Below are 24,806 nucleotides of genomic sequence, written 5' to 3'. Positions count from 1 at the left end.
ATTGATCAAAATCATTCCAATATTCTGTAATTTCACTTCTGTTGCTAATTTAACCACTTGAAAATCATCAAGAACGACAAGAACAAGCTGTGAAATTCACAAACTAAATAAATTATTTTATGCAAATCCAATTGTCTGATCTCTTGTCCATTGAATGTCCACGGACAACATTTGCCCCCTCTTCGCATGTGTTCGCCACCAGGCGCCTCTGTCGACGCTCTACCTGTCATCGCGTTCAGTTGCAAAAAGAGTTTTTTCTTGTGCGATTTGCCTCCACCCAATTTTCATGCGATTTCCACCTGAAAAGGTCACCAGATTGTGTGAAATATTGCACATCTCACATCGTAAGTATCCCCTCTGCGTGTTGCAAATGCAGTTTCACCTGTGTCAGGTGGTTTTCGGGGTGAAAAAGTGGCAGAAAATAGGAAAGTGCATATTCAAGATGGCGAAAGGCTGTGTGAAAAATTTTCCTCACTCGCAAATATCGCCCAAATGGATGGCATTTGAATGGGTGAATGGTCGTTATTTTGGCAAAAAATGAAAGCGAGGGTGTTGGTGCGTTGTCTGGGTGGGATTTTGGTCCTCCCGGCTGATTTGTGTGTCCCGGAGAGGGTGTGTTTTTGCTCTTGGGCAGGCAGTTGAGAGAGGCAAGAAAAAGAGGCGAAATGAGAGTGAAAAAAACAAGTTGCGACAGCGAGAAAAGCGTCTCATTTGGCGCTGGTCGCGCCGTATGACGTCGCGGAGTGGAGGAGGAGGAAGTGGTGCGCTCATTGATTTTTCAAGCCAGGCCTGACTCACCAGTCACGCCGAGGCAGACATCGACTCAAGATCACAGTGCAAAACGCGCTCCGGAACGCCTTCGTGGAAAGGGATTCGCACGCACGCGCTGTGCAGCTCATGCGCCCCAGTGGAAGTTCGTCCGGAGAGTGCATCCCAGTGAAATTCCAGCCCAAAATAGACACACTGGCGAGATGACTGGAGGCACTCCAGAAGACACACAGTGAATCCCTCGCGCGTGCATTATCTCTCATGAGTGCGCCTTGTGCAATTCGGGACGACATACAGTGAGTGGCAAAAGAGTGGCGACAGTGTTGGTGAATTACGTGGTGAATTGGATTATTTAGTCACAGGTGAAATCACACCCAAAATTGCTACGGAAATTTCGGTGGTGTCTTTCAGAGCAGAAATTTACGGTTCTTTTTGATTTATGTGTTCTTGAATATTACAAGAACGGGATGGAATTTTTCTGTGGACTTTATGACACTGCAGCGCCCCTTTCTTTCCAAGAGTCTCTAAGCAACGGTGTCGTGCGTTGTGCTTTTTTTCTTGAAAGAAATTCCATGGATGACAAAGTCGTGCTCTCGTGACTTTGTAAAAATGCTTTCTTTGGGAATTTATTAGGGTAATTAGTGGGATGTGCTAATGAGCATTGTTCTCATACTTTTGCCACCTACTGTATAATCTGAGAGTGTGTATTTCACTGTGAAATTAATTAATTATCTCAGCGCAGAAATTCGCCTTCCTGAGACTGACTTTGTGTGTCTTTTATTGACCAACATGGTCAGATAAAATGTGCTTCACGCAGTCGAGAAGCGTCAAAGCGACCATTGACAACCTTGATTTATAATTAATTCGACAAATTTTGTGAATATTAACACCCAATGAGGCGTCACACAGTCACTTGTCATCTGCTGTGCTTGTGAAATCTCGCAAGATCTCTTCGAGTTGTGTGTCAACAAAAGTACATCATCAAATGTTGTGTCACTACTGTTGAGAACAACGGGAAATACGGCTTCTTTTTCTTCGTCTCTTGGCGATTGACAAAACCTGGGAAGAAGACGGAGTTTCCGGTATCTGGGAATGAAGTCAATGTTTTTCCACTTCTTAGACCTTTTTTATGGGCTCAACGTCTCTGAACTGTGTGTGTTGTACAATTTAACGCTTCCAGTTTTCACACACGTTTCCCATTAAATTGTATTGTTTTTCTCCTAAAGAAAGATCTCAAGTTTTGCCTCTCTCTCTCTCTCTCTCTCTCTCTCGCTCTTCTGCACAATGCTGTCAACTGACGATGTGTTGCAAAAGCTTCCCCGGGAATTGTGCTATTCAATGCACCCAGAGAAGAAGAATAGGAATGTTATGGAGAGATAGTGCGTGTTCTGTTGCTTGATTTACTGATAATTGGGTAAATTTTATTTATAAACAATGAGTAATTTAGCGGGAAAGACGTGCGTTGGCGTTATCAGTTTTTACACACCGAGACAGAGAGAAGAAGAATTGGCGGAAATTCTTATTCTGATTGGATTTGTGATGTCAAATTCTTTATTGTAGAGATCAAATACGAAGTCATTGTAGTTTTATTCCTGAACTTTTGATGTTTTAGCCGAAAAAATTTACGATTTTGGTCTGTATTTTGATGCTTGGGTAACTTCAGTTGGCCGGAAAGCAGTTTCCTAAATCGCACGTGCAGAATAATGAGCGGAAATTAACTCAAAATTGGAGTATTTAACATTAAAACTCATAGTCAAACAGCAAATCTTATATTTTTCGGCGTAGATAAAATTTTTTGCTCAACACAATAAAATTTGAAGTCAGAATTCTTGTTTCATTTTAACTAATCTTCTTTAAATAGCATTGGACGGAAAGTGATTATTAACGCGCATAATTAGGTACTTTTTTCAGTGCAAAAGAATAATTGAAATTTAATTATTTTGATTAAAGAACAATTCTTCAAGTTATCCATGAAAGTTTAGTGAGGAAAATTATAAATTTGCTGATTTATTGTTCAATTCTATAGGAAATCTCTTATGCTCTTAAGCTCTTGAGTTATGAAACGAGTGTGTAATGTTAAATATTGTCGATATAAATCTACACAATTCCAAATGACACTTTATTTAATTTATCACATCAATATTGTGCTTTACGTGATTTTACTTTACGCATTTGCTGTTCAATTTGCGTCTCGCATTTTCCAATGCTCTTTTGTTGCATTTCGCAAAGTGATATTTTTTCTGCCAACAATTTGCAAACACATACTAATTCAATTTTTGTATACAGGAATTATAGTTTTGAAAAACTGCCAATGAAATTGAGAGTTTTTCGTAAGAACACTTTTGTTAGATAAATAGATGATGATGTAAGTTGAGTTTACTGATTTTTTGTTAAATTGTATCTTATGCAAACAATTTACATCCGGTGAGAGATTTTCTTGCACAAATTGATCTCTTGTCCCAATTTCTGACGAAGAATGTGAAGAAGAATATGTTATGCGAAGAGAGATTCAGTCAAAACAGAGGTCAAAATTGCCATCGTTGTCTTTTTTTCTCTCTCTCTCCTCTTTTGTGCAAAGATGAATAGATTGAGGAAGAGAGAAAAAAATGCTTGTAAGAACATTATCTTTTTGATGGTGTATGAAAGAAGTTGAGAAAAAGCCGTTAAGATGTTTGATATTGACAATTTGTGTCTTCCATCATCAAAACTGTACGTTTTGCAGAGGAAGAGAGAAGTTTTTTTATTGCTCAGAGAAAGAACAGACATGCGAGAAGAGTGACTTGAAATTTAAGGCAAAACATTTTCCAACAGTGTCTTATTCCAGTTGGATAACTTTACCGGTCAATTAGTCATCCAATGTGTGGCTTTAAATTATGGCACATGAACTTTTGATGCGATGCGAAATATATTAAATAAAACAGAAACGTTAAGAGCCGCTTGAGACACACAAGTCAAGACCAGAACATGAAGGAAAAGCCAAAACTTGTACAGTGTTGCATAACGTGCACAGCTTAATTGCAATGGATTTGGTATGGAATATAAGTGTTAACAATAAAAAAAAGTTCGGGTGAGGAAAAAAAAGGTGTTTGCGAGTGCGCGAACTCGCGCATTAGTCATTGTGGAAATATGTGGGGAATTGAGGTACACAATTGCGGCACTTTCTTGTATTTATGGACGATTGATTGATTTTTGTGACCAATGGCAAATTAACCAATATATATATTTCTTTTCTATTATATTAATAACACATAAAACATGCTTTTCAAGGTGGATTCATATCTAATTGTGTGCCTTTTCCGTCTTTTCTCTTTTCAGATTCAAGATTATAGGCTTTGATTGCAAAGATACACGACGCTAAATCGCGCACAGAGTGAAGAAGGCGAAAAAAAAGTGAATTGTGTTGTGTGTGTGAGAAGGAGAGATATAATTTTGTGTATCGACAAAACAGCATTTGATTTGAAGAAGAAGAAGAGGTGAAGTAATTGGAGTGAAGAGAGAAAAATTGTATTAAGGGAAATAGAGAGGCGGAGAAGAGTGGAAAAATCTCGTGAAACTTCAAATCAATCACCTCGGAGTTGTGGAGCACAGGAAAAACATGAAAATGGTTTTGTCACAGCGGCAACGCGAGGAACTGTAAGTGATTTATCATGAGTAAATTTTCTCTATTATAAAGTTAAGAATTCTCATGCATATTTATATACATATTAGACTTCTTCCAATTGCATTCCGCACATGTTGCAAGAAAAAAAGATTTGCGATTAGATGAAAGTTCAGAGATAGTTGCACTACATTTTCTGCCATTTGACTTACTTTATACGCTACAATCCTCTCTCAATTGCGATGGTAAATACACTGACTTTGTTGCTGTGTTATAACAATATTTTATGAGTTGTTGATACTTTGTTGTCACGATTGGGTGTTAAAGTTATTTTCATGGGGAGACAGAGAGAAAAGAGCTGAAAAATGTGCATCGTTTAACCCGGTGTAGACATTGTGACTGATGGTTTTTGATGCAACAATCGCGTTTGAATTGATAATCATGGAATACAGAACATAAATATGAATAAGAATTCTCCATAATAAATTATTGCCAAATAGTTGCGACTTGTTTGGTTTTCTTGTTGTGTTTTCTCGCTTAAGACACAAATATGTAGATGTATAAATAATATTGTTAGTGAGTTTCTTGTCAGAAGACGATAAACTCTACAAGACAAGACGATTCATACATGGAAGGCACGTTCAGCACTATTTTGGTTCTGAGTGGCAAGATTTATTGTCTATTTTCTTTATCGTCTCTACAATGTGGGCAAAAGTTTCCAATATTCTTCCTGAAGCTGAAGAAAGATCTTAACATTCTTCTAACACTATTTTAGAGTATTTTGAGAGAAATTTGATTCGCTACTAATTCAATATACACAACTCATGAATATAAATGAGACTTTGAGATGTCTTAATTTTTGGCAATAAAATAGCCAAATAAATACTTATGATCAAGCAAATGCTAATCGGAAACTGTAACTATAATGAAAAGAAGAAAAAAATATTCCGTAATTTCTGTGATCATATTGATTTATAAACAGTGCCATCAAATTGAATGGTTCCAGAAAATAGCGTTTCATGATAACTTCCTCATCTAAATCCTACGTTCTGTCCAGATTTAAAATTACTTCCTCGTGATTTCAATGCATTTTTGTGATTTATGAAAATGTTCCTACCTTAAGTAGCATTCTCTCTACAGTAAATTATTGGCACTATTTCGTTTGCTGTGGTGTAATTTAGTGGGCAAAAGTAGCATAAAAGTGTGCTGTTCTTGCGAACAATAATGCTAAATTTTGGTGCAATTTTCAGTATTCGTGCTACCATTAAAGAGTAAGAAAGAAATGAAAGGAGAGCAAAATGTAGAGCGAAAAAAAATCTCCGCCCTGCAATTATTTCGGAAATTTGACATGGAATCATTTGTATATTTAGTAATAAAGTACAGACACAAGACTTAGCAGGGGAAGCCTTATAGAGTGGAATGCTTGTGGTTTAATTTTGAAATCTCATTTGTGGGCATTCATTCCTCTTTTTCGCTATGGTGAGAAGACCATGTCTGGCACTTCTTTGCCGTTTTTTTTCTTCTTCTTCTCCTCCAATTTTAATCTCACAATAGAGCAAAGAAGGTTGGAGAGTTGCTGGAAAGACGTTTGAGCGGATTGCGCTGTGAATGGAGTGAAATGTGTTTCGTGTGTGGAAAAAGCCATAGAGAACAACGTGAATTTCTCGGCGTTGGAGTGCTTTGAAAATGTCACGAGCATGTGAGAGAAGTTGATTGACCTTTAAAAGCATTAAAAGCATAAAAATGTTGCTCAGAAAAATCCCATGACTTTGCGGGTGGAATAATCTAAATGCGTCCAAGACGTGATAATGTTGAGTGAAAGCATAATTGAGCTTAGAAAAATGGATGAATTTTTATCGCAATTTAAGAGTCTTCATTTCTCGAAACAGATGGAAGAAAGTCAATGAATTGGAACAGATGTTAAGAAGAGAGAGAGAGAGATGAAAAAATTGCACTTTCAGTGTCACCATATTTTGTTGATGATGTTGACAACAGTGAAAGAAAAGATGAAGAAGAAGAGAAAAATCCAACTGATGAGCGCGATATTGTGTTGATTTCTCGCAAGAAAAATTACAATAATGATGTCGAGAGAGTCGCACGGAAATGAAATGGAAAGTTTTGAGCTCAAAAAATTGATTTAATATTACTTAATTGGCATCTTTCTTCGCAATCTGTTTTCTTGCGGCCACATCAACACAATGATTGTGAATGAATTTTAATTGCGTGATAATTGCAAGTTTGAGGGAAGGAAGGAATGAAAAAAAAACTTGAAGTCGATTGATTGCAGGGCAGAAAGAGAGACAGAGAATTGTGATTGGAATGCTGTGCTTTCGAATTCATGGCCAAGGCTAGGCAGGAATCTATTTCACAGGAGGTTCATTAAATATATAGGCAGAGGAAGAGACTGAGGAAAAGTCCGTGACGCTTGTTGGTGTGATGCGGAGACTGAGGAAATCGATGAAGCTTCAGTTGACGTCAAACTGTGGGTGGATTTTTCCCATATTGACGAGAAATTGTTGGGGTTTTGGCTATTTAAGGAAGAAACACGCTGATGCACTTCAAAGCTAATGATTATTATGGATAATTAGAAGCAAAAACAAATTGAACAAAGACTTTAAAAGTCTCTTTTTTCCTTCTGACAATCATTAGAATGCAAAGTCACACGGCGCAAATATGTGTGCACAATGTTGTTGTTGATTTTTTCTCGCAAGAATTCCACAGTTTTTTCTGGTTTTTCTCCATGTGATATTGAAACGCAGTGAGATTTTTCTCCCATGTTGTGTGTTTGCACGCTGAATGTGAGGAAAAGGTTAAAGACATTGATGATAATTAGCTTGAGATTTGTACAGGGGAAAAAGTTACATTGTTATGTGTAATTATTTAATATCCAGATAACGATTCATGGTGACTTTATTGCCTTTTATGTCTTGGATAAAATTGTTGAAAAGAATTTCTCTGAAAAGGTTTTTCCTATTCATTTTTTGAATACTTTCTTTTACCATTTTGATATGACCAAAAGTAGGTTCTTTTATTGAAGACGTTTCGCATCTTTTGTGCCACAATAATGTGTCAAGCGTTGAATTACAATTTGAGTTCATAGTGACTCTAAAGTTCAGAGGCGAATTACATTGAGTGTGTTAAAGAAGTGAATGAGAAAATATGAGATAATGACAAATTGCAAAGTGGGTTTTAGGTCAGAGAGTGATAGATTGGGAAATGTGTGAGTCGCGCGGACGCAAAGCTCATCAATTTTATATAATGTTGAGTGGGAGCGAAAGAGAGGGAGAGAGAGAGGATTCTTATCAAAGTCAATGTCTCGCAGCCTAAAGTGACCCCTTGGCACTGTTCGCCATTCGGCGCGGGAGAGGAGGAGACAAGAGACAGAAATAGACACAATTGAGAGAGATTTGCACTGACAGAGATTCATTGACAGAATGCATGTTCATTTTTTTGTGCGTGATGTCATTGCAGAAACCAAGCGATTGCCGACTACTTGGGCAGCAATGGATACACGGACGCGTTGGAGGCCTTTCGCAAGGAGGCGGATGTGTCCAATGAGGTGGAACGCAAGTACGGCGGATTGCTGGAGAAGAAGTGGACGTCGGTGATTCGGCTGCAGAAGAAGGTGATGGAGCTGGAGGCGAAGTTGTCAGAGGTGGAGAAGGAGGCGCTCGATGGTGCGCCGACGAAGAGCAAGCGAACACCGGGCGAATGGATACCGCGACCGCCGGAGAAGTTCACGCTTACGGGTCACAGGGCGACAGTGACACGCGTGATCTTCCATCCAGTGTTCAGTCTGATGGTGTCAGCGTCTGAGGATGCCACAATTAAAGTGTGGGACTTTGAGACGAGCGAATATGAGAGGACACTCAAGGGACACACGGATTCAGTACAAGATATTGCATTTGACGCTCAGGGAAAATTGCTGGCCTCGTGCAGTGCCGATGTGTCCATCAAGCTCTGGGATTTCCAGCAGACATACGAGTGCGTGAAGACGATGCACGGCCACGATCACAATGTGTCCTCGGTGGCTTTTGTGCCAGCCGGTGACTTTGTCCTGTCAGCATCGCGAGATCGCACGGTGAAAATGTGGGAAGTTGCAACTGGGTGAGTTGACAAAATTAGATCTTTAATATCACTGTCTAATGTTGAATTTCTCCTGTTTTTCTTTTCTTCACCGAACAGCTACTGCGTAAAGACATACAGCGGCCATCGGGATTGGGTGCGAATGGTGCGAGTCGGCATTGATGGTTCCTTCTTTGCAACCTGCTCAAATGACCACACAGTGCGAATTTGGATGACCAGCTCAAAAGATTGCAAGGTGAGTTGCTCTCTTTTGCCTCGATATTGAAGATAAATGGCACGCTTGAGTGTGTTTATGAATCGTATTGAGTGATATCTCTCTTTGGGTTTTCTCAATGAAGGTTAATTGTAATTGTTTGCACTTGTTTTGTATGCAAAGTTTTGCTAATGAGACTATAAATTGAACACAACAACAAGGGAAAATTGGATGAAAAGCTTAACGTATTGTTGTGAGAGATGGAAAATGCGTAGTGTTGGAATGAATCAGTGAATCAGTTGAATGATTGTGGATTTTCCCCGAAAAAAAATAGTAATAAGAACCCAAAAGAATTTGCTGGTTTCTTTCTTCTGTCTAAGCATGACTAAATAATCCATTGTGTGTGTTTTGTTATCTGTGTTCTCTCAGGCTGAGCTCCGAAATCATGATCACACTGTCGAGTGCATCGCTTGGGCGCCTGAATCTGCCGCCGCGGTGATAAATGAGGCTGCCGGTGCGGACAACAAGAAGGGTGCACATCAAGGGCCATTCTTGGCTTCTGGATCGCGAGATAAGACAATTTGTGTACGTATTCTGACTCTTCGTCATTAATATTGAGAGATGATCTGATCATTTTTCTGTTTGTCTGTTTTTTTTCTTGGCCAAACAGGTGTGGGATGTAAACTCTGGCTTATGTCTTTTTACGCTTACGGGTCACGACAACTGGGTGAGAGGACTGATTTTCCATCCTGGCGGCAAATACTTGATTTCCGCAAGTGATGACAGGACAATCAGGGTGTGGGACTTGCGCAACAAGAGATGTATGAAGACCCTGTATGCTCATCAGCACTTCTGCACCTCTGTTGGTGAGTAGAATAGCCATTAATTGTGTATGATATTCAGTTAAGAAGTTTCTTTACTTGAAATAAGGTAAAATAGAAATATGACTAAAAGATAAAACATTATCAGTCAGAGAAAATTATTAATTACTGTTTTTAAGTCTCTCTAGAGCGTCTTTTGAGTTTGTAGAACCATTTAAGGAAATCAAATTGATGTTATAATAGATAGAAATTTGACTCTTTTACTTTTTTTCTTGCAGATTTCCATCGGACTCATCCATACGTTATCTCCGGAAGTGTGGATCAGACGGTGAAAGTTTGGGAATGTCGCTAGATTCTCCTAATTCTCCTAGTAGATGATATTTAAGGGAACTTTATTTAAATCCGCTTGCCACACACTTCAAGACGAGAGAATTGGATGGAAGGAAGAGTCGAAGGAGAATAAAATGCAACATTGAAGAATTCCTCCAAATAGGGAGAAGAGTTAAATTATGGACAGAGAGAGAGAAGCATAAAGAAAATTGTATGTGTGAAAAGATGATATTGCGTGCGTGTGCGTGAGTGTGAGCAGAAGATGAATAAAATAATGATTATTTTTTGGGGGAGTCTTGCAATCTTCATACCAAACTTTTATGTAAGAAGAAATCTTTTAAATCACTCTATAAAATTATACATAACATGAAATAAAAATACTCCAGACAACATACTGGAGATGGAAAATAAATCTTCAAATGGAATTAAAAAAAAAAAATAAATAAATCACCATAAAAATAAAGGTCGCTTTTTGAGTAAATATCAATGATGAAATTATTGTTAAAATGAAACTATTGAAGAATCGTAAATAGCTTTCAATGTAGATATTTGTGGCAAATTGTGCTGATTTATTATCTCTAAAAGGATGAAAATAAAGCCTCACAGAGTTATTATTGCTAAGATAATAACATTAATCTATACAACAACAAAAAAATATTGTGTAGAGAAACAGAATTGTAACGAAATATACTACATTTATAATACTTTCACTTTCTCGAGACTTACTAGTTTATCTCATTTTTTTTGCAAAAGCTAATAGTGAATTTTTAGGGTGTTTAACTGTAGAGAAAAAAATATACACAATTTGCTCTTTTGAGAAGAAGAAAATCATATTTCTTTCAAGACAGAAAATGAAGAAGAATGAATTTCTAGCGATTGTCGATGAAACTTTCAATGCAACTCTCAAGTTTAAAAACTGGTTTGAAAGAAAGTGATGAGAGAAGAATGGACACTAATTTAAGTTTAGTGGAGTGAAACGAAGATATTGCGACATTTATGTTAATCTTTAAAAAAGAAAATCTAATTATGATTTAGTAGAATTTTTAGGTTTAAACTTGAAAACAACAACGTCGAATATGGATCTTTAGAAGAGACAGAGATTGCATCTAAAACTAAAAAGGCAGGTGAAAAATACTAAGAAAGGAAAATCAGAGCAAAATGTATTAATAAAAAGAAAGATACCTTTTAGTAGAGTGACAAAGTAGTAATTTAATAACAGTGAACAAGAAAATGAAGGTCATTTTATTAGTTGTTTAAGAGGAGAAAGAAAAAGTTAATTTAATCAATTTACTTGTACTTTCTTTCCACTGCGGAAAACATGTGTTTTCCTTTTCACTCTTTGTTTTTCTCTTTTTGCTAAGAATCCAGAAACGAAATAATTATAGAAAAGATATATTTTACTATATTTTTTCATTAGTGTGAATTGTGATCGTTTTCTTTTTTTTTATTCTCTGGTTGGAAAGTTTTCCAGCCAAAAGAAATGGAGGGAATTTACATTGATGTATAGAAAGCTTTTGATTTCTTTTTTCCAACATGCAAACATCTTAGAGAATGTCACGAGGAGAAACAAAACTATTTATAATGAATCTAAAAATGCAGTATGAAATAAAATAATGATGAAAAATGCAAGATTTCTTAGTGGAGACTCAAACCCAGTTCTTTATTTTTATCCCCAAAATCTTCAGTACAGTTTGCTTATGTCCTCATATTGAATGTTGCTGATCTGGCGTCCTGTCAGAGGTCCTCGTGTGATTTCCACGGTGACGCAGTAGTCATCCTCCTGGAGGCTCTTGAGCAGTGCTCTGGAGCCTCGATAGGCGCCGTTGAGGATGAGAATCTCCTTGCCAATCTGCGGAATGACCGTCTCCACGTCGTCCTGGTGCACGGCCACCTTTTCTCCGGTCTCCAGCAGCTTCACTTTCGCCCTGTACTTGTCCAGCATCTCCTGCACGACGGCCTTCTCCTTGTACATCCGCCCATCGCCAATGGACTTGCTCACGATCTTCACGACAATTCCCTCGCACAGCCAGTAGCTCTTCCTATTGCTCGTCTCCTTCTTCGACTCCTCAATCTTCATGATCTCATCCAGAGCCGACACTCTCCTGCCCTCGTCGCGCTCTTTGCGCTGTCGCTTCGCCTCGCCTGGCCGAGAGAAGCTGAGTGGCGTCTTGAAGACGGCCTCTGACTTGCTCTTCTTCGTCAAATTGATGTTCAGCTTGATCTTCTCGTCCTCACTCTCGCGCACAAACTCCTTGGTATCGTCGCTGGCTGTGCTACAGCCGGGCACATCCTTCTTGCCCTTCTCCACTTGCTTCTCAATGAACTCCTGCAGACGCTCCTCGTCATCCTTGTCCATCTTCTGCTTCTTCGCCATCTTCTCCTGGCGCGCAATCGTCTCCGGATCCCTGTCGATGTACGTGATGTACCAGCCCTTCTCCGTCTCGTCCACAACGCACTGCCCCGTCTTGCCCAGCCACAGCACGAAGCCCGTGAGCGAGAGCCACTTCGTGGCGTTCATGTGCAGGTGATTCTTGTCCGTGATGTACTCCTGGTACACCTTGTTGGCCGCCACGCGCTTCGTGCCGAACTGCCGTCGCAGGATCTCCGTGTAGCCCTTGGCGAACTCCCGCGAGAAGTCATCGATGTAGCGCCGCGAATTGTCGGCGAAGAGCAGCAACTGCCGCTGGTGGGATTCGCTCATGGTGTGGCACTTGAAGCCATTCTCATCTCTGCACTGCTTCTGGCACATTTGGCAGTACCAGCGCAGCTTCTGCAGTCCCTTGGCCTTCATCTTGTTGGCCAGGTACTTGGGAGTACCCACCTCAGCGCGCCCCATCGTGAATCACCCTTTATCGCTGGCTGGAAAAGCAAGTCAGGAGCATTAGGAATAGATTGGAGAACATTTTCTGGGCACATTCTTACCTTAAATGCTTGATATTCAGGAGAAAAGAACGAGAAGACAGCCTTGTTTACGTTTTCTACTGCTTGATGACAGCTTGAGATATTCACCACACTTTCCACCATTCAGTACTCGATTCAGCACGGAATAGCAGGAACTGCGCGGAGGCCGTTCAGTCGGGTTGTCTAAATTCTATCCACTCATCGTGGCTCGTGGGTTTTTACGCTCGGCTCAGATGGAAAAATTCTAGTGTTTGCTTGACTCTCAACGTCTTCTCGCCAAGACGTCCTGCGCGGGAGAATCCCTGAGTGCAAAACCCCGTGGAAAAACAGTTCCCGGATTGTGAAAGCGAGTGCCAAGTTGGAAGTGAAAGTGCGCCTGGGAATTGAGACTCCGCCACGATCTGATAATGGATCACGAGAGCGATAAAGTCATACGTGTTGGGTCGCGCAAGAGTAAGGTGAGCAAAATCAAGCAGGCCATGTAATTAATTTTCATGCAAATGGCTCATTATGCAATCCACAGTTGGCGCTCATTCAGACCAAACACGTCATTGGGGAGCTTCAGAAGCTCTTCCCGGACAGGAAGTTCGAGATACGTGAGTGGCAATGCGTGAGAGAGAGAGAGAGGAATTTGTGGGAATGACTGGGATTTTGTCTTTGCAGACACCATGTCAACGGTGGGCGATCGCGTGCTGAACATTTCGCTGCCCAAGATCGGCGAGAAGAGTCTCTTCACCAAGGATCTGGAGGATGCGCTGCGCAGCGGCACGGTGGACTTTGTCGTGCACTCGCTCAAGGATCTGCCCACGGTGCTGCCGGACGGCATGGTGATCGGGGCGGTGCTGGAGCGCGAGGATCCGCGCGATGCTCTAGTGCTGAACAAGAAATACGCGGGAAAGACGCTGGCCAGTCTCCCGGAGGGCTCTGTCATCGGCACCTCGTCGCTGCGACGCACCGCGCAGCTGTCCAGATTCCATCCGCACCTGGTCGTGAACGACATTCGCGGGAATCTCAACACGCGCCTGACGAAACTCGATGCGGCGTCTGATGACTTCGCGGGCATCATCCTCGCCCAGGCGGGACTCGTGCGCATGGGCTGGCAGGAGAGGATCAGCGAGGTGCTGAAGTGCTCGGATCTGCTGTACGCTGTCGGCCAGGGTGCGCTGGCGGTGGAGTGTCGCTCGGACGCGGCGGATGTGCTGGGAATGCTGGAGAAGCTCTGCTGTCGCGTCACTGAGGCGCGGATCGTGGCCGAGAGGAGCTTTCTGCGCACACTGGGCGGCGGCTGCAGCGCTCCCGTGGCCGTGAGCAGCTCCCTGAAGGCGTCCGCCGAACAGAGCGGCAAGAAGCTGAGCCTGCGCGGCGCCGTGTGGAGTCTGGACGGCAAGACCGAGATCCAGCACCAGCTGGCGTGCGAACTGCCCTGGGAGACGCTGGATGCGGTGGACGAGGTGCCCGCGAAGAGGCTGAAAGTGGACGAGGAGCCGCAGAGGCGAAGCCCTGAGATCATAAATGATTCCAAGGCGAGCACGGAGAATCTGGACATCGAGGCTCTCATCAACATCCACGGAGACGCCTTCAAGCGCTGCCCGTACTCCATGGAGCACCAGAAGGCCGCGGAGGGCCAGAAGAAATGTCCTCTGCACATCCCGATTGGACATGACGTCATGGGCGAGTGTCCTTTCTTCGACACCGCCCAGAAAGTCGATCTGGCGGACACTTTCAGGCCCGAGGCGAGATCTAGCGCCGTCATCGAAGCGCCCCCAATCGACAAGTGTCCCTTCCTGGCGAAGCAAATCCAGCTGATTGAGCCGAATGAGGTGCAAAATGGAACAACAGCGAAGGCAGAAGACCAAATTTCGCCCTTCTGTGGCCTCTTCTGTCACAGCAACGCAAACAGCGATGTCCTGACCAAGTGCGAGGAGTTGGGACGGGAGTTGGCAAACACGCTCATCAAGAATGGTGCTCTTGAGGTCATGAGGAAGGCTCAGAACGAAATTCGTGAGAAGGCCTAATCAATCATTTTCCACCCCTCTTTTTTATTATACAATTGTAATAGGGTATCAATTAGCGCAATATCACGAATTTATGGTGGTAAAGAAGACATTGTTGGACATCATTTTTCAATAAAGAGGCATGAAATACATGATAAAATATGCTCCAATTACTTCAATTACCTTTTTCTTATAAGACTATGGGAAATTAATTTGAATATTGCGTTGTGAAGTTTGCAACGCATCTTCTGATATTGGCAGCCGTGCTTGTCATGCAATATTTACAAAAGCGATGAATGAAAAATATCTGGGGATTTTCATCTCACTTTTCGTGCTCCAAAACGGGAGTAAAATGTAAATTCTCCCAGAAAACCCCTAGTGTGTGTTGCAGAGGAACATCTGCCCTGTGATTTATTGTACTTTTGCTGTGGAATCTCGAGGAAATCTACTGAGAATCTCGTGTTTTGGAGAAAGCCATACAAGTGCGCCTCAGAGGGCAGTAATTTTGGTAAGAGAAAGTCGAGGACAATGGACTACGAGTATGACGAAAATCTCTCCGTGAATGACTTCTACGTGATGCTGAAGACCAAGCATCAGATCCTCCTGGACACGGCGCCAATGGAGAATTTCGTGATTCTCATTCCGCGCCGCGGCAGTCTTCCTGACGTGAAGACACTGGAGACTGACTTCATCCTGTCGCACGTTCTGATTCCCAACGACGAGCTGCCCGGGAGTCACTTCACCACACTCATGGGCGAAAAGGTGAGCGTGAACGTGGGCGGGAAGAGGATCAGTGTGGAGACTGCGGCTGGACCCGCGGAGGCGCTGATCCTCTTCGAGGAGGTCATCTACACCAAGGACAATTCCAAGTACCGTGTCTGGTGCATCGACACACCCATTGGCAAGAGCGGAAGTGAGCCTGGACGCAGGAAGAACACTCTCAGCACGGATCTGTACACGATTCTCACGAGTCACGACGCTGGCCAGCTTCTGGCCAATGAAATCAACTCCCAGACAGTGTTTAAGCGCATCCAGGCCATTTGCCGAGAGTACGTGACGGTGAACTCTTCGCAGGAGTTTACAATGGAGCAGCTCAGGGAGTCTATTCAGGTGAGTGCAGGAAAAGTTCCCACAACACTTGAACTTAAGCCCCTTATCAAGAGGCTTTCTGGCGTCTCCACAGACGCGATAAGTCTCAGACAAGATCATGTCCAGAGCGCTTATCAGAGAAATGCTCTCCCGACTGCTTTCTCATTGTGCGACCGATATGCTATGAATACATTGAATTCATTCATACTGATCAACATTGTGTTAGGGACACTTTAATTTTAGTATTTAGGTTCTCAAAAATACCAAAACTCAATGAAATCAAGGATCGTGACAAAAATATACACAAAGCACTGAATAAATGGAAGAAAATTGAAACCTTTTGAAGTCAAGAAACGCAAAAGCGCGTAAAACAATAAATACAGTAAAATTTTACGAAGAACCAAAAGCATCACAACTACAAGTGGAATCAGTGAACTTTATTCAGTTTCGTGATCCGAATGATTTACATCTTCTGAATCTGACAGCAGTTCCACTTCCCGTTCTCCGTCCGTTTATCAGACAGTGACGGAAACTTCGCCAGCCAGGCAACCAAGAAGAGGACAGCAGGCCTTAACGTTGCGCGGTCCGCGTTCTCCACAGCACCGTTCAGCTGCAGACCTGCAGCAGATACTAACACCGTCGTCAACGCCGTCGTACAGAGCACACATATCTTCCAGAACTGCTATCTGCTCAGGGGTGCATTCTGCGGCGGCGTCCTGCACGATCAAGATGGCCGCCAAGATGGCGACGAGGGCGAAAGCTGCGATCTTCATTGGAGGTCTTCTGTGATGCTTGCTTGGTGGTGTTCTGGCAAAACTCGTTCACTGACTTGCTGGACGAAGTATTCTTTGCCTTTTTATATTCCCTCTCCAGAATAATTCAGCAATAACACTTAGTCACAGTCTAGAAAGTCGAACAAAACTTTTCTCGTGTTGATAAGGAATGTGAAAATTTTGAATCGTGAAAAATATCAGAGTGAGACATCTTAATCCTCAATTGTTACATATTTCTTGCCAATGAACTTTATTTTTTCGATGCTGTGGCAAAAATTAACTTGCAAATATTTTACAATACGTATAGCTAATTTTTGCAACAATAAGACTTGGAATTCATGACTATAGAATAAAAAGAAATGATTGCAAAATTTCAATGCGGTATTTTGTCCAATATTAAAACAAAACAAAGGATGTACACGTCATTTGTATGAATCAAGGGATAATTAAGATGTCTCACTTTGATATTTTTCACGATCCAAAATTTTCACATTCCTTATCAACACGAGAAAAGTTTTGTTCGACTTTCTAGACTGTGACTAAGTGTTATTGCTGAATTATTCTGGAGAGGGAATATAAAAAGGCAAAGAATACTTCGTCCAGCAAGTCAGTGAACGAGTGTTTCCAGAACGACGCCAAGCAAGCATCGCAGAAGACTTTCAATGAAGATCGCAGCTTTCGCCCTCGTCGCCATCTTGGCGGCCATTTTGATCGTGCAGGACGCCGCCGCAGAATGCACTCCAACGCAGATAGCTGCGCTGCAAATTATTTGCGACGCAGCGTATGAGATCAGTACTGAAAACGGGGATTGCTGTATCAGATATTTGGATTTGTGTTGCAACAATGAAATTGACGAAGATCGTGGTATTGGAAGCTGCTGCATCATTTTCAACTTCTTGGTTACTGATGCCAAATGTGGGGACATTGAGTAACTGATAGAGTGAGACGAGTGGGACTGTTGTATTCAGAGCATGAAGACAGAAATAAAGTCCACTTTATAAAATCTAATTGTGTGACGTTTTATTAACACTAAGAACACTCAAGTCCTTTTTGTAATGCTGCACGCTCAGAAGAAAGAATCTTATTTTATTACATTCGTGCATTTTACAAGATGTTTTACTTTCGCAGTAACATTTGATCTATCTGAATTTTCAGGCTCTCTTCAACAAATGCCTCAAAATTGCGATGCTCAACAATGGCGTGCTAAAGAAGAAGTGTCGAGCGGACGCTTTCTTCCTTCGCAACGTGAAACTCGCCCTGGAAACCTATATTATGAGTCTCCTGCACGACTTTGTCTTCGACCGCGTGACGCTCTGCTATCTGCCGGAGGCGGAGATCTTCAATAGGCACATGCGGAGTGCTTCTGATCTCACCTTCGAGAGCTTCCACATTGACCAGCGCTTCCAGGTGGCGATGGGCTTGGTGAGGAGCGAGCTGAGTCGCATTGAAGCGTGCACAACGGTGCTGGAGAAGATGAACTGCCTGAAGAACGCCCTGAATGTGCTGCCCAGGGAAGGGCAGGATAACTCAGCTGTGAGCTCTGACGAAATCATCCCCGTGCTGGCATTTGCCATTGTGAAATCCGGCCTCACGCACTGGATCACGACGCTGAGATATCTGAAGCGTCTGAAATTCACCAGCTTATGCGATAATGGCGTCGAGGACTATCTCCTGACCACTCTGGAGGCTGCTATGACGTTCCTGGAGGGCGGATCCTGTGGAAAGATGGCGAACGCCAAAGGGGAGGCTTCTGAGGAGAGGATCACAGAGAGATTTGCGTCCAGAGAGCACTTCATTGAGTACTTTCATGCGAAAGTGCGCGAGAATAACGAAAATGAGGTGATCAGGCTGATGGATGTGGCTCATGTGGAGATAGAATCGCTGAACAAGAGACTCTGTCATCCACTCTGCGACTGCCTGGCGTGCCGGGAAGTTGTAGGCCAAAGTGTGCCGGATGTCAATTGTAACGCCGAGGATGGGAAGACGGCTCTTCACGTGGCAGCGGCTGCGGGCCCGGCGAAGATGGTCACTCTCCTGATCGCGCTAGGCGCGAGGGTGAATGTGAAGGATCGCGAAGGAGTGACACCACTTCATGTGGCAGCGCGAGCGGGTCAGCAGAGTACTCTGCTGCTTCTGCTGCACGCAGGGGCGAAGATTGACGCCAGGACGAGTCTCGGGGCGGAGACTCCACTGCACTTGGCAGCTGTGAATGGTCAGGATCGCTGTGTGAAGGCGATTCTGTACTTTTGCGATCACATGCACGTCCCTCAGATAAGTATCAATGCGAGGAATATGCGAGGAGAGACGCCTCTTCATCTGGCCTCTCGCTGGGGATTCGCCAGCATTGTGGAGTCACTGATGGAGTTCGGAGCGCGTGGTGATGTGCGCAATAAAGTGGGCATCACAGCTATTGAGGCATCTCACAATTCGCACATCCGGACACTTATGCAGGAATCTCTGGGGGCTTCCCAGTCGCCACAGCACAGTGTCAGGGCGAATGGAAGCCCTCCTGAGGTGAAGGTGGAGAAGATAATCGATGCCATCGCGCAAGGAGACACGAATCTTGCGCTCTTCTATCTCAATATCGATCCTTCAGCGTTGGCCAATGGCACTAAAGTGACCTGCGAGTGCGCTGAGCCACTGTGCCAGTGTCCCAAGGATCCGGTGAGAGTACCTCGCGGTGCTAGTGTGAATCTGGCCACAGAGGACGGCGTGACGCCTCTCCATGCGGCCATTCGCTACAACAACGTCCACATGACGCACATCTTGCTGGCGTTCGGAGCCAATCCCAAGGCTAAGACGCGCTCGCGATGGCACACCCCACTGCACTTTGTGGCAACTGGCCAGGAGGTGGACGCTGTTGTCGTGTTTCTCGATCACACGACCAAAGATATCATTGACGATGAGGATATCAAAGGCAATACGGCGCTTCATCTCGCGCTTCTGGCCTCGAATCTCCACCTCGTGGAACTTCTGCTCAAGTGAGTGCCAAATAAAGTCCTTCTAAAATTGATTCTAAACATTTCCTTATTTTCTTCAGATACAATCCAGACGTGACACGCCGCAATTGCGATGGGCAGCGCCCAATTGACGTGGCCAGGAGCAAAATGCTGTGCGGAATTGTGCAGCAACTGGAGAATCTCAGCGAGAATACTGAATTCTAGAGACACTGTGTCAGCCAAACTAATCTTCCACTCGAACTAGTCACAACTGAATTTTTACAGCACAAGCAATTCTATCATTCTTGTTCTCTTTATTTCTCCTCTGTTTTTTTTTTTTAATTTATCTAACTATCATTTAAACATTATATTCTTTAACTTGTAGTATTAGTGTGCTTCCATAAACGTCTTGTCTTAGCTATTTACACAATTTCTGTTAGAAAAAAAAGAAAGAATAGCGGCTGAGGGATTATTTACACTTTGTGATGAAGAATCTTTCTGTTCTGCATGTTTCGAAAGTCTATCAAAAAGAATATTCTAATAAACTGATGATGATCAAACGTAGAGACAAATAGAGATAAAACGACAGTCACACTTTTCAATCAATTAGTAAAAGTCCTCACTATAGAAAAAGTCCAGTGATTTGATTCTTGTCTCACTCGCGCGCACGCGATTGAGGAATAATCTCATGATGGTATTGGAGAGGAAATGAGGTCCGCCGAGCACTAGACCCACTCGGCGCAGTGCTATGACTTCTTCGTGCCCAGGAGCGGCGTCCTCTCGGCCAGCCCAGTTGACGGCCCAGCCACAGGCGCCGCCGTCGAGGAAGATTGCTGGTGCGGCGTCTGCCACAGCTGGCGCTGGCTGTGCTCCTCCAGACGCACTCCTCTTCTCGTCATCTGCAACGCCAAAGAAATGTGGCTCAAATCGCGTGTCTCACAATGGATATTGAATTATTTCCGAATTGTACTTTTCTTTTGCCCAATAAAAATCAATATGAAAACGCCAATTTCAGAAAATCACAATTTCAACTCACATGTCGATGGTGAAGCTCGTGCAGGAAGAGTGTACTCAGACTCATGTCAGCCACCGTGAGTTCTGGCTGCACTTCTGTCGTCGGGAAGCAATTGAGACTGCAAGAGAGATCACACCAGTTAGCCACTCTATCTCCTTCCACACGTCACATTGGCCACATCTCACCTGTACAGAATCCCATTGGGCTCCAACTCCGACGGACCCTCTCGCCTGCTCACACCCCTGAGACTAGAACTCATCACGCGCGGCACAACTCGCGCCTGAGACGTGCTCGGACCAGCTGCACTCCTCGTCGTCACGTCGGCATCCTCATCCTCGGCAATGTCCGTGAGGAGAGTACTTCTCAGCGGCACAGATGTGTCCGTGAGGTTCTGATGCAGCATCCTCTCGAAGTCCAGCGTGGCCTGGTGCACAGCCTGCTGCTGCTGCTGCTCTTGCGGCGTCACGTGCGTGGGAATGTGGAAGAATGACTGGCCCATCTGTGAATTGTTCAGCGTCTGATTCTGCCGCAGCACCGACTGCACAATGGACGTGTATTCGCCACCCAAGCTGCCCATTGACATCAGACTCTCGCCCATCGCCGTTGTGCTGAGCAGAGCACCAGTGCCTGTCGTGGCGCGTGTTCGATTGAGATCATTCACGGCGTGACGAGTGATTCCTGAAAGGTAAATTTCACGTAAATCTGCTGCCTGCGCAACTAATTCAATACAATACTCTCACCCTGAACGAACTTCTTCGACTCCTCTGGCATCTTCCACGTGGGATTGGTCTTGGTGAAGTGCACCAGCGAGAGTTCCGTCTTCCCATGCTCAGCCTGCGTGTATTGATTGGTCTCGCAAGTCGGCGTAAACTCCGGTTCAGCCTCTGTGCTCGGCGTCAATTGCCAATCTGGGTTTCCATGGCGTCTGATGTCCATCTGGGCGAAGGAACAGACATCACCCACACCCACAACGCTCACTGTGAAGTTCCTGAAGAAGTCCACAATGTCCAGCGCGCGCGGACGCAGCGAGAACATGAGCACGAAGGGTGTCATGAGAGGACTGAAGAGTTCATTGAGGAGATAGGACGCTTTGAACTGGAACAGCTGCCCAAATTGCTCCCTCACGTGGCTCGTGTGCGCCTTCCCTCGCCACGTCACCGGCAGATAGTGCACATGTGCCAAAACAGCCGTGAGCAACTGCTCAGGACACCAAATCATGTTCTCCTCGGGAATGAACACTCTGAAGATCACCACAATCGCCGTGAGAATGGACATGACGGTGAGAACATGCTGCACTTGCATCACATCCTCATCATAGATGGTCAAAAGGATGAAAACTGACAAAACACCACCGCAAATGAACACCATATTTCTGCAAAAGTGGGAAAACAGAGTGTCAGATGTTAATTTCCTGCCGATCAAATGCCGCCAGTGGCATTTCCCACTCACTGAGCAATAACTGCCATCAGAGGCGATGAGAATGAGTTCATGTATTTCACAGCGGGTCGATAGGCTCTATTGAGTCGCGCCTCCAGTTCATGATCGAGTTCATTCAAGTGTCTCAAATAGAGTTTTCCGTATTGCGACCAGCAACGTGTCCCCAATTTTCCAGGCTCGCGCTTCAGTAGCTGGAAAAAAGAAAATCAATGGTGTAGAATGTCGTCTAGAATAAAATGTGCTGACTTCTTCAACTCACTTCGGCATAATTGAAGAAGAAATACATGAGCTGCCAGAGGAAGATCAATGGACAGAGAAGGAAATTCGATAGTGCCACCCATGTTATCTGCTTCGATAACTTCGATGCGAGATCCTTCCGCAGATTCGCACGCTTGAAGTCCTCCCGAAGGTGCCAATTGTTCTCGAAAGGCGACCAGGGACCCCCTGAAAAACATCCCCAATTTACTAAGCAGCTCAAGAGCAAGTAGCAATGAAAACTCACAGAAGAGTATCAGGTCCATATTGTAACGCAATCCTCGACTTAAGATGCTCACGTCGCCCAAGAAGGGAAAGCGAACCTTGGCCGGAAGGATGTTCTTGTTCATCATGGCCACGGTGTAGTTCTTAAATCTGCAAAAAAAAACCCAAAAATTAGGGTAGATTTACAGTCAATCTTAGCATGAATATCATATAAACCTTAAAATACGATGATAAATATCTAATTCGGTGAGTTGCTCTTTATGGATACACATTTGCTGTTCCGATTGCACTTCCCGGATGCGTCTCTGCACCTCATGCCAGGTCAAATTGTCCAATTCACCCTGAAAGAACAAACACAAATGCTATACAAACTGACTTCGATGCCAAAACTACGCCTCCAGAAGACACTCACATCTTCAATCTTGAGTGCAGAATTGAAGAATAGCTTGATATCCCAGAACTGAATGAAGTGGTAAAGAACTTTGATGAGGCGGAAGAGCCAGAAGAGTGCCGACAGAGTCAATGCGGTCCAAGTCCATGCGCCAAATGCCCCAATACACTCCGAACTACTCACCAAAACTTCGGGAATCGTGATTTTGGTAGCTTCACTGTACTTTCCCTCCCTGAAACACACGCACACAAACATTAATCAATCGCGAAATCATTGCAATGATCAGCAAAACTCACCGAAAGAGCGCCTCATAGTTCACACAGTGCATCAGGTACGACGTGAAGGTCACCACGAAGATGAACTGGAGCAACTCAAACACTTCCTGCAGCATCATCACCCAGAATCCGTGCTTCTGATGGTAGCAGTACATTCGCGAGAAGAAGGAATCCAGATCCTCAATGTGGTTCCATCGCGCTGCAGGGAAAATAGAGGAAAATACAGTCAATTTGTATTTATTTTCATTCCATTCCAGATGACCTCAATTCGCAATCGACACTGCGTCTCTGTCGAAACGCAGAAAAAGCGTCTTACAGATATTGAGTGCGTGAATGGGAATAAAAATCAGATGATGAATCAACTAATCACACGCGCACTCCATGCGAAAGTGCAGCAGAAGTAGATTGCACTTTTTATCCACAAAACATACAAATATTTTGTGAATTCTTCCTATTCTGTTCATTCTTCTCATTCTCATATACTTTTTAAAATGCCACGAATAAATAAAAATCAAATAATTTGTTCAACAATTGGACAAAATGTGCTCAAATGGCTCAAACATTGCCCGAGAGTTCGGAAGATTATGTAAATTCTTATGAATCTTCCCGGGATTGATATAAACTTAAGCATTTTTGCATGGCATGTGCGCTGCTTGTAAACTTTCCTTCCGCGACATTTCATCAAAACAATTCTAAATACTAATTATTTGTCATTAAACAGAACAAATATTAATTTCTGGGCAGGAAAGAGAGTCAGAGAATTTCATCTAATAAACTTCCCACTCAATTACCAGAAAATCCCCTCTTTTTGGGGCTTTTTAGGACGCTCTTCGATCTCTTGACCGATTTATTGGGCATAATTTCAAGGCAAATGACTCAGAAAGCGGATTAAGAGATAAAGATGTGTTTTCCTAAGTGGCAAAAAACCACGCAAAACATCGCAACTGAGACGCACAACTTGCGAATTCCGGACAAAGAACCCGTCCGGGAAGCACATTTCGCCATGCGTTCAGTTCCAGTGCGCAGCAAGGACGCGGAGATTGTGAAGAACACCCGCTAGGATGGCAGGACTTCCGGGAATTCCACTCGCTGTGCGTGTCCAACGCCTTCCGGGAACACTCACCTTTGCCTGCCTCTGGGGCTACATGGATCACAATGCCGCTGACGGGGGGCGCTTCCTCGTTGTCCGAGTCGTCGATGTCCTGCTCGTAGGCGGAACGCTGCTCGTGCAGGACAAAGGGGTTTCTGCCCTCATTGTTCAAGGCGCTGTAACTGACGTCAGGCTTCGCCATATTCCCCACTTTTCTTTGTCACTTCTGTGCACTTTTGTCGCCTCAATTGCGTCTCAACTCCACATATTTCACCCACTGTCTCACTGCCACGGCACACCCACAGTCATCCGCGATGGTGCATTGAGGCTCAATTCGTGCTCCCTGTGCAGGATGTTGGTCAAAATGGGGGAAGAACTGGGGATGACCGCCTATTTTTGCGCTGCTTCCAAACACAATTGCGATGCGAAAAAAACGATCAGTGGCTCAGCTGATTGCGGGTTGCCAGGTAAGCTGCCAGTGTGAAGTTGGCGACGAGAGCAAGAGTTGGCAGTTTCCGCGTGTAGAAAATTGCGTAGATTGCGTATGATAAAAATAGGGAAATTAATTGTGAAGCATCACTTGTCCCAAATTTCGTCTTGCAGCCGCTGTTGCTGGCAATTCTCAA

General features: G+C 43.7%; 5 protein-coding genes across 7 annotated transcripts; 3 read left to right on the top strand and 2 right to left on the bottom strand.

The window, feature by feature from the left end:
• The first annotated feature begins 216 nt into the window (after positions 1–216).
• Positions 217–10,928, top strand: LOC132265709 (lissencephaly-1 homolog). Of its 3 annotated transcripts, XM_059766475.1 has the most exons (8): positions 810–1,064; positions 3,593–3,909; positions 4,084–4,401; positions 7,838–8,473; positions 8,552–8,687; positions 9,075–9,230; positions 9,316–9,511; positions 9,745–10,928. In XM_059766475.1, the coding sequence occupies exons 3-8, from the start codon at positions 4,364–4,366 to the stop codon at positions 9,816–9,818; spliced, it is 1,236 nt and encodes a 411-aa protein (XP_059622458.1). In that variant the 5' UTR covers positions 810–1,064; positions 3,593–3,909; positions 4,084–4,363; the 3' UTR covers positions 9,819–10,928. The 3 variants fall into 3 exon arrangements, with proteins under 3 accessions (XP_059622456.1, XP_059622458.1, XP_059622457.1); XM_059766473.1 differs by lacking the exons at positions 810–1,064; positions 3,593–3,909 and adding an exon at positions 217–344; XM_059766474.1 differs by lacking the exon at positions 3,593–3,909 and having other exon boundaries at positions 812–1,130.
• A 300-nt stretch (positions 10,929–11,228) lies between these two features.
• On the bottom strand, positions 11,229–12,809 carry LOC132265711 (DNA/RNA-binding protein KIN17). The gene is made up of 2 exons (XM_059766476.1): positions 12,719–12,809; positions 11,229–12,655 (listed from the first exon to the last, which is right to left on the bottom strand). The coding sequence occupies exon 2, from the start codon at positions 12,630–12,632 to the stop codon at positions 11,478–11,480; it is 1,155 nt and encodes a 384-aa protein (XP_059622459.1). The 5' UTR covers positions 12,633–12,655; positions 12,719–12,809; the 3' UTR covers positions 11,229–11,477.
• A 61-nt stretch (positions 12,810–12,870) lies between these two features.
• On the top strand, positions 12,871–14,845 carry LOC132265668 (porphobilinogen deaminase). Its single transcript, XM_059766420.1, has 3 exons — positions 12,871–13,155; positions 13,221–13,293; positions 13,361–14,845. Exons 1-3 carry the CDS (start codon positions 13,105–13,107, stop codon positions 14,710–14,712), a joined length of 1,476 nt encoding a protein of 491 aa, XP_059622403.1. The 5' UTR covers positions 12,871–13,104; the 3' UTR covers positions 14,713–14,845.
• A 124-nt stretch (positions 14,846–14,969) lies between these two features.
• Positions 14,970–19,720, top strand: LOC132265667 (ankyrin repeat domain-containing protein 27-like). Its single transcript, XM_059766419.1, has 3 exons — positions 14,970–15,801; positions 17,709–19,534; positions 19,594–19,720. Exons 1-3 carry the CDS (start codon positions 15,220–15,222, stop codon positions 19,715–19,717), a joined length of 2,532 nt encoding a protein of 843 aa, XP_059622402.1. The 5' UTR covers positions 14,970–15,219; the 3' UTR covers positions 19,718–19,720.
• Positions 19,721–19,786: 66 nt separating this feature from the next.
• On the bottom strand, positions 19,787–24,639 carry LOC132265666 (autophagy-related protein 9A). The gene is made up of 11 exons (XM_059766418.1): positions 24,214–24,639; positions 23,112–23,289; positions 22,837–23,047; positions 22,641–22,765; positions 22,447–22,574; positions 22,204–22,388; positions 21,957–22,135; positions 21,248–21,879; positions 20,693–21,185; positions 20,529–20,625; positions 19,787–20,391 (listed from the first exon to the last, which is right to left on the bottom strand). Exons 1-11 carry the CDS (start codon positions 24,380–24,382, stop codon positions 20,239–20,241), a joined length of 2,550 nt encoding a protein of 849 aa, XP_059622401.1. The 5' UTR covers positions 24,383–24,639; the 3' UTR covers positions 19,787–20,238.
• Positions 24,640–24,806: the final 167 nt, after the last annotated feature.

Source organism: Phlebotomus argentipes, unplaced genomic scaffold, assembly GCF_947086385.1.
Source record: "Phlebotomus argentipes unplaced genomic scaffold, Phlebotomus argentipes genome assembly contig_5, whole genome shotgun sequence".
NCBI classification, from domain to species: domain Eukaryota; kingdom Metazoa; phylum Arthropoda; class Insecta; order Diptera; family Psychodidae; genus Phlebotomus; species Phlebotomus argentipes.
This window is presented reverse-complemented; position numbering and strand designations above follow the sequence as displayed.

Excerpts from the sequence above, each read along its gene's own strand:
- LOC132265668 (XM_059766420.1), top strand. The coding sequence starts at position 13,105 with ATGGATCACGAGAGCGATAAAGTCATACGTGTTGGGTCGCGCAAGAGT. Across the intron at positions 13,156-13,220 it reads TTGGGTCGCGCAAGAGTAAG|TTGGCGCTCATTCAGACCAA; the intron begins GTGAGCAAAATC and ends TGCAATCCACAG. Across the intron at positions 13,294-13,360 it reads GGACAGGAAGTTCGAGATAC|ACACCATGTCAACGGTGGGC; the intron begins GTGAGTGGCAAT and ends TTGTCTTTGCAG.
- LOC132265711 (XM_059766476.1), bottom strand. The coding sequence starts at position 12,632 with ATGGGGCGCGCTGAGGTGGGTACTCCCAAGTACCTGGCCAACAAGATG.
- LOC132265709 (XM_059766473.1), top strand. The coding sequence starts at position 4,364 with ATGAAAATGGTTTTGTCACAGCGGCAACGCGAGGAACT. Across the intron at positions 8,474-8,551 it reads ATGTGGGAAGTTGCAACTGG|CTACTGCGTAAAGACATACA; the intron begins GTGAGTTGACAA and ends TTCACCGAACAG. Across the intron at positions 9,231-9,315 it reads CGCGAGATAAGACAATTTGT|GTGTGGGATGTAAACTCTGG; the intron begins GTACGTATTCTG and ends TTGGCCAAACAG.
- LOC132265667 (XM_059766419.1), top strand. The coding sequence starts at position 15,220 with ATGGACTACGAGTATGACGAAAATCTCTCCGTGAATGACTTCTACGTG. Across the intron at positions 15,802-17,708 it reads AGCTCAGGGAGTCTATTCAG|GCTCTCTTCAACAAATGCCT; the intron begins GTGAGTGCAGGA and ends CTGAATTTTCAG. Across the intron at positions 19,535-19,593 it reads CTCGTGGAACTTCTGCTCAA|ATACAATCCAGACGTGACAC; the intron begins GTGAGTGCCAAA and ends TATTTTCTTCAG.
- LOC132265666 (XM_059766418.1), bottom strand. The coding sequence starts at position 24,382 with ATGGCGAAGCCTGACGTCAGTTACAGCGCCTTGAACAATGAGGGCAGA. Across the intron at positions 22,389-22,446 it reads TATGGACCTGATACTCTTCT|GGGGTCCCTGGTCGCCTTTC; the intron begins GTGAGTTTTCAT and ends GATGTTTTTCAG. Across the intron at positions 20,392-20,528 it reads ACGAGCTTCACCATCGACAT|ATGACGAGAAGAGGAGTGCG; the intron begins GTGAGTTGAAAT and ends TTGGCGTTGCAG.